General features: G+C 46.4%; 1 protein-coding gene across 8 annotated transcripts in view; it reads right to left on the bottom strand.

Annotated features, from left to right (window-relative positions):
* Positions 1 to 12,804, bottom strand: part of ANKRD26 (ankyrin repeat domain containing 26) — a 133,964-nt gene that overhangs the window by 41,769 nt on the left and 79,391 nt on the right. For all 8 annotated transcript variants that reach the window (XM_073619817.1, XM_073619818.1, XM_073619819.1 and 5 more), the window contains one exon: positions 12,041 to 12,170. In XM_073619817.1, the coding sequence (XP_073475918.1) occupies positions 12,041 to 12,170 (130 nt within the window). The remainder of the gene's footprint in view (positions 1 to 12,040; positions 12,171 to 12,804) is intronic.

The following is a 12,804-nucleotide window of genomic DNA, read 5'->3' as shown; positions in this document are numbered from 1 at the left end:
AGTTTTTTCTTTGCCTCTGAGGGTCCTATTTATGTCTGCTGATCAGCGCTGTTCAAACCTTTGATTATATCATCAGTGCAGCCTCATCAGTGCTTTTTAAAAAAAAATTTTGGTCTCTTTTCGTTTGTTTAGCAAACAATAAAAACCCCAGTGATGATTAAATACCACCAAAACAAAGCTCTATCTGTCTCAAAAACAATGTTAGAATAGGATTTTTTAAAACAGCTTACCTGTAAAATCCTTTTCTTTCGAAGGACATCACGGGATACAGAGCCACAGTAATTACTGATGGGTTATATAGGTTATCACTGGTGATTGGATACTGGCACACCCTATCAGGAAGTTCAACCCCCTATATAATCCCTCCCCTTGCAGGGATACCTCAGTTTTGTAGCCAAGCAATATAGTGTATTAGAAGAGGGGCGGGACCTCTGTGTCCCGTGATGTCCTTCGAAAGAAAAGGATTTTACAGGTAAGCCGTTTTAAAAAATCCTATTTCTTTCTCGAACATCACGGGACACAGAGCCACAGTAATTACTGATGGGTTATATAGGTATCACTGGTGATTGGACACTGGCACACCCTATCAGGAAGTTCAACCCCCTATATAATCCCTCCCCTTGCAGGGATACCTCAGTTTTTACGCCAGTGTCTTAGGTGATGGACGTGTAAAGAGGTCCTGTGCTGAGCTCCAAAGGGAATATCCTAAGATCCTATACTGGGGCAAGCCAGGCGAACCGGATCCATTCAAAGTGTCTTTTCATGGCCGAATTGAATGGTACCCGGGCCTCGTGTCCGAAGAAACGAGGTTTTACCCGTAATGCTTCTCTTTTTAGAGAGCTGGACCCCGCAGATCAGAAAATGGCTTTAAACTTCCTAATTTCTGGCGAGGTGCTTTACGGTCCCAGAACTGTTGGATCCCCCTACTGATGGGGGCCCCAGTCTCTGACGGTTTTTTCAAACGGAGCCCACCGTGAGAGGTGAAGATTGGGTCTGTGTAAACAGCACCCTGCGGCTGGATAAGGTAAGAGGAGATTCCACAGAATTTTTGAGTTCTAGTGGCTTTTCTCCTTTAAGGTAAATGCATGCTATGCCTATTGTGACCACCGGGGGCTGCCAAGAGCTGACAGTCGCATGTAAGGTGGGACACAGGCATTCTCCTAGGCAGCATTTACTGAAGTAACACCAGACTGAGCATTGGGTAGCAAGGCTTTTTGCCAGACTACATCGCTCAGCGGGCAGTGTTCATTTGTATACCTCACACCTTGTTGCTTTGCACTATGGGTAGAAGAAGTTCAAGCACCCCAGGAACCAGAGACACTAGGGGATCTCGTTCAGGTTCTGAGGGCCCCCTGTCGGCAGCATCCTCCCCCCCTAAAGATGGGCCAGGGACGGCTAGCCAGGGAGAGCCATCGGGGTCAGGGGCTACACCTGCTTCTGGCACTTCAGCCCCTGTATATATTACACAAGAGGTTTTTTCCTCAACCATTAATGGTCTAGAGGAAAGATTAATGGCCGTGATTACGTCTTCACTCAGTGGAAGAAAACGCACTAGGCCTTCCTCTGTTCCCCAAGACCCTCAGACAGAGGAGCTCTGGGATAAAGGAGATGAATCCCTTTCAGAGGATCGGGATGGGATGGATGATTCCTCTTCGGAGGATTCAGGTGGAGAGGGACCCTCTGCGACTTCCCAAGAGGAGAAAGTCTTAGTGCAGATCCTCACTGGATTGGTCCGCTCCACATTTAAGTTGCCCATACCTGAAACTGCTAAAGAATCCTCTTCTGCTTTGGGGTCACTTCCAAGCAGCACATGCTTTTCCTGTTCATACTTTACTTGAAAAGCTTATTTATTCTGAGTGGGATCACCCAGACAAACGTTTTTTTCCGCCGAGAAAGTTTTCAACACTTTATCCGATGGAAGAAAAGTTTATTAAAATGTGGGGAATACCGGCTATTGATGCCGCCATTTCCTCCGTAAATAATAGCCTGACTTGTCCTGTAGACAATGCTCAGATGCTCAGGGATCCTGTAGATAAAAGGATGGAATCCCTATTGAAGGATGTTTTCTCCTTAGCAGGATCAGTGGCCCAACCTGCAGTAGCAGCGATTGGAATCTGTCAATACTTAAGAGACCATGTTAAGCAGGTCATCAAAGTATTACCTGAACAACAGGCCCAGGGGTTTGCTAACCTTCCAGCGGCCTTATGCTTTGTGGTTGACGCCATTAGAGATTCTATCGTGCAAACCTCCCGTCTTTCACTGGGGTTGGTGCATATACGTAGAATCCTATGGTTGAAAAATTGGTCAGCCGAAGCACCATGTAAGAAGCTACTGGCTGGGTTTCCATTTCGTGGTGCAAGGTTGTTTGGAGAGGACTTGGATAACTATATCAAGAGAATCTCTTGTGGGAAAAGCACTCTCTTACCTGTCAAGAAGAAGAGTAAGCGTCCCTCTTTCAAACAGACTCTTTCCCCAGCGCCGGGGGCTTCAGCCTCCAGGCAGTCTCGACGGCCGCTTCCATCGGGGTCCAGAGACAAGAGTCAACCCCAGGGACAAAAGAAGTCCTGGGGAAAGAAGCCTACTAGGCAAAACATTAAGACCTCTGCATGAGGGGGCGCCCCCGCTCACTCGAGTGGGGGGAAGACTGCGACAGTTCTCAGAGCTCTGGCAGGAGGACTTCCAGGACAGATGGGTAATCTCCACGGTAACCTTAGGGTATAAGCTGGAGTTTCAGGAATTCCCCTCTCCTCGGTTCCTCAGATCAAATGTTCCCAGAGACCCAGAGAAGAAGCAGTCGCTCCTTCTAGCGTTAGAGCGACTTTTGTCGCAGGAGGTCATTATGATAGTTCCCGCAAAGGACCAGGGATTGGGCTTCTATTCCAACCTTTTTACGGTCCAAAAGCCAAATGGGGATGTCAGGCCCATTCTGGACTTAAGGGATCTGAACCGATTCCTAAGGATTCAATCCTTCCGCATGGAATCAATTCAAACAGTAGTTGCCACCCTGCAGGGAGGAGAATTTCTGGCATCAATAGACATCAGAGATGCATATCTGCATGTGCCCATTTTTCCTGCTCATCAGAAGTTTCTGCGCTTCGAGGTAGGAGGGCGCCATTTCCAGTTTGTGGCTCTGCCTTTCGGGATAGCCACTGCACCTCGAGTGTTCACAAAGATCTTGGCTCCTCCTCTGGCCAGATTAAGGGCTCAGGGTATAGCTGTCATAGCATACCTAGACGACCTGCTCTTGATAGACCGGTCGGTAGCCTCTTTGAAGGGAAACTTGAGGACCACGGTCAGGTATCTAGAACACCTGGGTTGGATCCTCAACTTAGAAAAGTCTTTCCTAAAACCAGTAAGAAGACTGGAGTATTTAGGTCTGATTATAGATACAAGCCAGGAGAAAATATTTCTACCCCAGGCAAAGATCACTGCTTTGAGAGAGCTGATTCTGACAGTAAGGACCAAGAAGGGTCCCTCAGTCCACCTTTGTATGAGGCTACTAGGGAAGATGGTGTCTTCATTCGAAGCAGTTCCCTATGCTCAGTTTCATTCAAGAATGCTGCAACACAGTATTCTGTCGACCTGGAACAAGAAGGTTCAGGCATTAGGCTTTCCGATGCACCTGTCGCATGCGGTGCGTCAGAGCCTCAATTGGTGGCTCATACCAGAAAACATGCAGAAGGGGAAATCCTTTCTACCGGTCACCTGGACGGTGGTAACAACAGATGCCAGTCTGTCAGGTTGGGGAGCAGTTCTGGAACAGGCTGCGGTCCAAGGGGTATGGTCCAAGACAGAGAGGACCTTACCCATCAACATTCTGGAGATCCGGGCGATACATCTAGCTCTAAAAGCCTGGACTATCAGGCTACAGGGTTGTCCGGTCAGGATCCAGTCCGACAATGCCACAGCAGTGGCTTATGTCAATCATCAGGGAGGCACCCGGAGCCGGGCTGCTTAAAAAGAGGTGAACCAGATCTTAGTCTGGGCAGAGATGCATGTGCCATGCATGTCAGCAGTTTTCATCCCGGGAATAGAAAATTGGCAGGCGGACTATCTAAGTCGCCAGCAGTTACTTCCAGGGAATGGTCTCTGCATCCCGACGTCTTTTGGGCCATATGCCAAAGATGGGGGGTTCCAGATGTAGATCTCTTTGCATCCCGATTCAACAAAAAGATAGACAGATTTGTGGCAAGGACAAAAGATCCTCTTGCATGCGGGACGGATGCGTTGGTGATTCCGTGGCATCGGTTCTCACTGATTTACGCATTCCCGCCTATTCTGCTACTACCACGACTCCTTCGCAGGATCAGGCAGGAAAGGAAGTCGGTACTTCTGGTGGCCCCCGCTTGGCCCAGAAGGACTTGGTATGCAGAAATAGTAAGGATGACGGTGGGTTCCCCGTGGACCCTACCGGTACGCCCAGACCTGTTATCTCAAGGTCCAGTGTTCCATCCTGCCTTACAAATGCTAAATTTGACGGTTTGGCTATTGAGACCCACGTTCTGAAGAGTCGTGGGCTCTCAGGTCCTGTCATATCTACCTTGATTAATGCAAGGAAGCCAGCTTCCAGGATGATTTATCATAGAGTCTGGAAGGCTTATATAACCTGGTGTGAATCCAGAGGTTGGCATCCCAGGAAATATGTCATAGGTAGAATCCTTGATTTTCTACAGATGGGATTAGAGATGAAGCTGGCCTTGAGTACCATCAAGGGCCAGGTTTCTGCTTTATCAGTATTATTTCAGCGGCCACTTGCTTCGCATTCTTTCGTCCGAAACTTTATGCAGGGGGTGAAGTGTCTTAATCCTCCGGTTAAAGCGCCCCTAAACCCCTGGGACTTGAACTTGGTCCTGGCTGTGTTACAGAAACAGCCTTTTGAACCAATAAGTCAGATTCCTTTGGTCTTGTTGACAAGGAAGTTTATTTTTCTGGTGGCCATCTCTTCTGCTAGAAGAGTATCAGAATTAGCAGCTCTTTCCTGTAAGGAGCCTTATTTGATTATACACAAGGATAGAGTGGTACTACGCCCTCATCCTAGTTTTTTACCGAAGGTGGTTTCTGATTTTCATTTAAACCAAGACATTGTTCTACCTTCCTTTTTTCCAGATCCCTGTTCTCCGGAAGAGAGATCTCTACATTCGTTGGATGTAGTAAGAGCAGTTAAGGCCTATCTAGGGGCAACTACTCAGATCCGCAAGACGGATGTTTTGTTTGTGCTGCCAGAGGGTCCCAATAGAGGACAGGCAGCGTCAAAAGCTACCATTTCTAAATGGATTCGACAGTTGATCATTCAAGCTTACGGTTTGAAACAGAAGATTCCTCCGTTTCAGATCAGGGCACATTCCACAAGGGCTATTGGTGCTTCTTGGGCAGTGCATCACCGGGCCTCTATGGCTCAAATCTCAGATAAATCATTCTGGAAGCTGGCTTCCTTGCATTAATCAAGGTAGATATGACAGGACCTGAGAGCCCACGACTCTTCAGAACGTGGGTCTCAATAGCCAAACCGTCAAATTTAGCGTCTGTAAGGCAGGATGGAACACTGGACCTTGAGATAACAGGTCTGGGTGTACCGGTAGTGTCCACGGGGAACCCACCGTCATCCTTACTATTTCTGCATACCAAGTCCTTCTGGGCCAAGCGGGGGCCTCCAGAAGTACTGACTTCCTTTCCTGCCTGATCCTGCGAAGGAGTCGTGGTAGTAGCAGAATAGGCGGGAATGCGTAAATCAGTGAGAACTGATGCCACGGAATCACCAACGCATCCGCCCCAAAGATTTCTTGCCACAAATCTGTCTATCTTTTTGTTGAATCGGGATGCAAAGAGATCTACATCTGGAACCCCCCATCTTTGGCATATGGCCCAAAAGACGTCGGGATGCAGAGACCATTCCCCTGGAAGTAACTGCTGGTGACTTAGATAGTCCGCCTGCCAGTTCTCTATTCCCGGGATGAAATGCATGGCACATGCATCTCTGCCCAGACTAAGATCTGGTTCACCTCCTTTTGAGCAGCTCGGCTCCGGGTGCCTCCCTGATGATTGACATAAGCCACTGCTGTGGCATTGTTGGACTGGATCCTGACCGGACAACCCTGTAGCCTGATAGTCCAGTCTTTTAGGGCTAGATATATCGCCCGGATCTCCAGAATGTTGATGGGTAAGGTCCTCTCGGTCTTGGACCATATCCCCTGAACCGCAGACTGTTCCAGAACTGCTCCCCAACCTGACAGACTGGCATCTGTTGTTACCACCATCCAGGTAACCGGTAGAAAGGATTTCCCCTTCTGCAGGTTTTCGGGTATGAGCCACCAATTGAGGCTCTGACACACCGCATGCGACAGGTGCATCGGAAAGTCTAATGCCTGAACCTTCTTGTTCCAGGTCGACAGAATACTGTGTTGCAGCATTCCTAAATGAAACTGAGCATAGGGAATTGCTTCGAATGAAGACACCATCTTCCCTAGTAGCCTCATACAAAGGCGGACAGAGGGACCCTTCTTGGTCCTGACTGCCAGAATCAGCTCTCTTAAAGCAGTGATCTTTGCCTGGGGTAGAAATATTTTCTCCTGGCTTGTATCTATAATCAGACCTAAATACTCCAGTCTTCTTACTGGTTTTAGGAAAGACTTTTCTAGGTTGAGGATCCAACCCAGGTGTTCTAGATACCTGACTGTGGTCCTCAAGTTTCCATTCAAAGAGGCTACCGACCGGTCTATCAAGAGCAAGTCGTCTAGGTATGCTATGACAGCTATACCCTGAGCCCTTAATCTGGCCAGAGGAGGAGCCAAGATCTTTGTGAACACTCGAGGTGTAGTGGTTATCCCGAAAGGCAGAGCCACAAACTGGAAATGGCGCCCTCCTACCTCGAAGCGCAGAAACTTCTGATGAGCAGGAAAAATGGGCACATGCAGATATGCATCTCTGATGTCTATCGATGCCAGAAATTCTCCTCCCTGCAGGGTGGGAACTACTGTCCGAATTGATTCCATGCGGAAGGATTGAATCCTTAGGAATCGATTCAGATCCCTTAAATCCAGAATGGGTCTGACATCCCCATTTGGCTTTTGGACCGTAAAAAGGTTGGAATAGAAGCCCAATCCCTGGTCCTTTGCGGGAACTATCATAATGACCTCCTGCGACAAAAGTCGCTCTAACGCTAGAAGGAGCGACTGCTTCTTCTCTGGGTCTCTGGGGACACTTGATCTGAGGAACCGAGGAGAGGGAAATTCCTGAAACTCCAGCTTGTACCCTAAGGTTACCATGGAGATTACCCATCTGTCCTGGAAACCCTCCTGCCAGAGCCCTGAGAACTGTCGCAGTCTTCCCCCCACTCGAGTGAGCGGGGGCGCCCCCTCATGCAGAGGTCTTAGTGTTTTGCCTAGTAGGCTTCTTCCCCCAGGACTTCTTTTGTCCCTGGGGTTGACTCTTGTCTCTGGACCCAGATGGAGGCGGCCGTCGAGACTGCCTGGAAGCTGAAGCCCCAGGCGCTAGGGAAAGAGTCTGTTTGAAAGAGGGACGCTTACTCTTCTTTTTGACAGGTAAGAGAGAGCTTTTCCCACAAGAGATTCTCTTGATATAGTTATCCAAGTCTTCTCCAAACAACCTTGCACCACGAAATGGAAACCCAGCCAGCAGCTTCTTACATGGTGCTTCGGCTGACCAATTTTTCAACCATAGGATTCTACGTATATTATTATTATACAGTATTTATATAGCGCCAACAGTTTACGTAGCGCTTTACAACTTGAGGGTAAACAGTACAAATACAATACAATTTGATACAGTAGGAATCAGAGGGCCCTGCTCCTTACGTATATGCACCAACCCCAGTGAAAGACGGGAGGTTTGCAGGATAGAATCTCTAATAGCGTCAACCACAAAGCATAAGGCCGCTGGAAGGTTAACAAACCCCTGGGCCTGCTGTTCAGGTAATACTTTGATGACCTGCTTAACATGGTCTCTTAGGTATTGACAGACTCCAATCGCTGCTACTGCAGGTTGAGCCACTTAACCTGCTAAGGAAAAAACATCCTTCAATAGGGATTCCATCTTTTTATCTACAGGATCCCTGAGCATCTGAGCATTGTCTACAGGACAAGTCAGACTATTATTTACGGAGGAAATGGCGGCATTCCCCACATCTTAATAAACTTTTCTTCCATTGGATAAAGTGTTGAAAACTTTCTTGGCGGAAAAAACCTTTGTCTGGGTGATCCCACTCAGAATAAATGAGCTTTTCAAGTAAATTATGAACAGGAAAAGCCTGTGCTGCTTGGAAAGGTTTCAGTGACCCCAAAGCAGAAGAGGATTCTTTAGCAGTTTCAAGTAGGGGCAACTTAAATGTGGAGCGGACCAATCCAGTAAGGATCTGCACTAAGACTTTCTCCTCTTGGGAAGTCGCAGAGGGCCCCTCTCCACTTGATTCCTCCGAAGAGGAATCATCCGTCCCATCCCGATTCTCTGAAAGGGATTCGTCTCCTTTATCCCAGAGCTCCTCTTCCTGAGGGTCTTGGGGAACAGAGGAAGGCCTAGTGCGTTTTCTTCTACTGAGTGAAGACGTAATCACGGCCATTAATCTTTCCTCTAGACCATTAATGGTTGAGGAAAAAACCTCTTGTGTAATATATACAGGGGCTGAAGTGCCAGAAGCAGGTGTAGCCCCTGACCCCAATGGCTCTCCCTGGCTAGCCGTCCCTGGCCCATCAGGGGGGGAGGATGCTGCTGACAGGGGGCCCTCAGAACCTGAACGAGATCCCCTAGTGTCTCTGGTTCTTGGGGTGCTTGAACCTCTTCTACCCATAGTGCAAAGCAACAAGGTGTGAGGTATACAAATGAACACTGACTGCTGAGCGATGTAGTCTGGCTAAAAGCCTTGCTACCCAATGCTCAGTCTGGTGTTACTTCAGTAAATGCTGCCTAGGAGAATGCCTGTGTCCCACCTTACATGCGACCGTCAGCTCTGTGTCTCTCCAAAGGCTGTGTGCACCTGTACAGAGTGCCTTAATAGCCTGCAGCTGGCCTGAGTGGGAGTCTAAGCACCTGTGCTGATGTCCTGCCCCCCCCCCCTCGAATTTTGAAAAAACCGAGCGCTTCCCGCGCTGGCCGACTCTCCTGTAATACTATGGAGGATGGCTGGGGGAGGGGGAGGAGGGAGAGAAGCTGGTAGTGAAGACCTGCCTAAACGGCAATGGTCGGAAATGGCAGCCGAGGCAGCGGTGCCCGAGCGGTATAACCACTTTCTAGACCCCTGTGGCCTCTCTCTAGCCTGGGGGGGAACATTCAAACATGAGAAATCCCCCCTTCCATCCTACCTTTGCAGCCGGCCTGAGACGCTCTGAGACATGTGCAGCATAAACACTGAGACAGACAATCCAGCATGTGAAGGTTTGTGCTCTTGGCAGCCCCCGGTGGTCACAATAGGCATAGCATGCATTTACCTTAAAGGAGAAACCTACTAGAATTAGAAAATTCTGTGGAATCTCCTCTTACCTTATCCAGCCGCAGGGTTCAGTTTACACAGACCCAATCTTCACCTCTCACGGTGGGCTCCGTTTGAAAAAACCGTCAGAGACTGGGGCCCCCTACGAATAGGGGGATCCTGCAGTTCTGGGCCCGTAAAGCACCCTGCTAGAAATTAGGCTAGAAAACCATTTTCTAATATGCGGGGTACAGCTCTCTAAAAAGAGAAGCATTACAGGTAAAACCTTGTTTCTTCGGACACGAGGCCCGGGTACCATCCAATTCAACCTAGAAAGGACACTTTGAATGGATCCGGTCTGCCTGGCTTGCCCCAGTATAGGATATAGGATATTCCCTTTGGAGCTTCAGCACAGGACATCTTTACACGTCCATCACCTAAGACACTGGCGTAAAAACTGAGGTATCCCTGCAAGGGGAGGGATTATATAGGGGGTTGAACTTCCTGATAGGGTGTGCCAGTGTCCAATCACCAGTGATACCCTATATAACCCATCAGTAATTACTGTGGCTCTGTGTCCCGTGATGTTCGAGAAAGAAAAATAGTTTTTGGGTACAGTTTTGCATAACCATGCAATTGTCATTCAAAATGCGACAGCACTGAAAGCTGAAAATTGGCCTGGGCAGGAAGGAGGTAAAGTGCCCAGTAGGCAAGTGGTTAAACAATAGAATTTTAGAAACCTTTTATGCCTTGTACACACGAGCGGACTTTTTGACGGACTAGGTCCGACAGTATTTTCGACGGACTTTGCAGCGTAGGTCCGCCGGACTTTCAAACGAATGGACTTGGACACACACAATCACACCAAAGTCCGACGGATTCGTACGTGATAAAATAAGGAAGTTGATAGCCAGTAGCCAATTGCTGCCCTAGCGTCAGTTTTAGGCCGTCAGACTAGCATACAGACGAGCGGATTTTTCGACCGGACTTGAGTCCGTTGGAAAGATTTGAAATATGTTTTATTTCTAGGTCCGTCGGACTTTTGGGGAAAAAAAAAAAAAAGTCAGCTGGAGCCCACACACAATCGAATTGTTCGACGGAGTCCGCCGGACCAGGTCTGCCAGAAAGTCCGCTCGTGTGTACGCGACATCAGAAACCGGGAATCTGTTGGAATCTTAAGAGAATAAGTTTTTTTCTTTTCATGCAACATTTAAAGCACCTATACATAAAAACATAAGGCAAGCATTATGAGCAGCATAAGGAACACAACTGACTTTAGTATACTAAGGCTAACTAATTTGTTCAATAACAGCAAATGTGTTTTTATAAAAATCTTTATTTCTACCTGCCCCAGTAGGCCAAGAGAGAAGCCAGAGCTGCTGTACTTCTTCCATCCCACAATTCAAGGGCAGTGACCTCTGGTGTTTGTTTCCATCCAGAGCCACAAGTCTTCCTGTCCCGGCCACGCCTGCACATTACAGACCCACAGACTTCTAAGATGCTGTGCCCCAAGGCTGCAGACAAAAAGAAAAAGTCCCATCTATAGAAGTCTATGGGTGTGTACCTAGTGTATTGGTGCATCCTTAAACCATAAAAAGCTATAAATGCTTTCAATGAGGGGGGCACAAGGGGGAGTAATATGCAGGGGAAACATGGAGCCCAGTTAGGCTTAATGGATATAATTAAAAGGCAGATCCACTTAGGGGTGTATTTAAAAAACAAAAACAAAACTCAGAGCTATATATCCTGCATTGCTGCTGATACATTGGTTATGTTCTTAACATTTTACAAGTTAACCACTTCCCCACTTGAGCAATTTTTTAACAATAACATTTTGCACACGTTAAAACTAAGCTGTCCAGCAAAAGACTAAAAAAAAAAAAAAAAAAAAAAAAAAAAAAAAAAAAAAAAAAGCAGCTCTATAGCCATAAATAGGCAAGTTCATCTAAATGCAAACACTGCATGTTTGTAGAACGATTGAGGCTGGATCATGCATACAAAGCCAACTGCCATCTACAGCCTGATGCAGATAAGAAGTCAGATTATGCAACATTCATCATTGTCTGTCAGCAGGAGCTGCATGTAATTAAGGAAATTTTACTATAAGTACAGCTTTCTACAACTATTACTTGATTTGACTGTAGCCGTATTAGTGCAATTGTGACAGAGAAAATTGAGTACTGTCTGTGAAACTTTTTTTATTTGCACTAACCATTTGCAATTTTGCAGGACAAGCTTTGAGGGTATGTCCCCTTCTTCAAGGTCCAAGAAGTACTGATTCACAAATTTTTAATAAGAATGTTCAAGAAAAAAAAAAAAAGAGAAAAACAAACACATACAAACCAATGGTAATACAGATAGCAGCAGTTAGTCACTAACTCTGCTGCTATCTGTATTACCATTGATTTGTATGTGTTTGTTTTTCTCTTTTTTTTTTTTTTTCTTTAACATTCTGCTTAAAAATTTGTGAATCAGTACTGCTTGGACCTTGAAGAAGGGGACATATCCCGAAAGCTTGTCCTGAAAAATTGTATGTTAGTGCAGATAAAAAAAGCATCATGGACAGTACTCAATTTTCTCTACAACTATTACAACATTGTCTACAGGTCACTTTTTAATTACCTTGGCCTTCAAGGTTAAGTTGCTCAATTAACAGCATTGCGTTTCTAAATGCAGAGGTAGGGACTTCATATTCTTCAGTCACTGAGTCCGATGATTGTGAAAAGTCATCTATATCCTCATCATCATTGTCCTGAAAAAAGAGAAAAACACATTTAGAGTGTGTAATTCCACTTCTAACATTTTTTACATGTTTACAATGTAAGTTTTATGCATGTATACATGTATGATGTTGAATTTAAAAATCAAATTTTCCTCTCTCTTTAAAATGTTACTAAATTCTAGGCATTTTTTACCTTAATGCATTCTTTCATTTGGGTAAAAAAATACCCCAGTGCCACTTATTTTTGGACCTGTGGTCCATGCTCACCACCACTACCTCCCTGTATCACTTTCCTGATCTTCTGGATTGCAGAGAAGGGTACTGAAAAGAGCACAGCAATAAGAACCTACTGCCTTCAAACTCCTGTGAGGAGAGAACAGGGGTGTGCCTTGCTGGGCACCTTGTGTGCATCTATGGGTGCACATAGCACAGTTAGGGAGTGCGCACAAACACAACTGTCTCCTTAACAGCCAGCTAAGGAGACGCCCACAAACCGGCTGGGGTTCGGGGGAGAAAAAATAGCTTAGGGACAGGACAGAGTAGAAATAAAGAGACAATATTAAAAAGAGAAATTATAATAATAAAAAATTAATAGGGATTAAAATCACTTTAATTTATATTCCCTTGTCTGTAAACTAGAATCCCCTTAAATTGATTGTAAACA

Source organism: Aquarana catesbeiana, linkage group LG03, assembly GCF_042186555.1.
Source record: "Aquarana catesbeiana isolate 2022-GZ linkage group LG03, ASM4218655v1, whole genome shotgun sequence".
In the NCBI taxonomy this organism is placed as follows: Eukaryota; Metazoa; Chordata; class Amphibia; order Anura; family Ranidae; genus Aquarana; species Aquarana catesbeiana.
The sequence above is the reverse complement of the archived record's forward strand: the minus strand, read 5'-3'. Positions and strand labels throughout refer to the sequence as shown.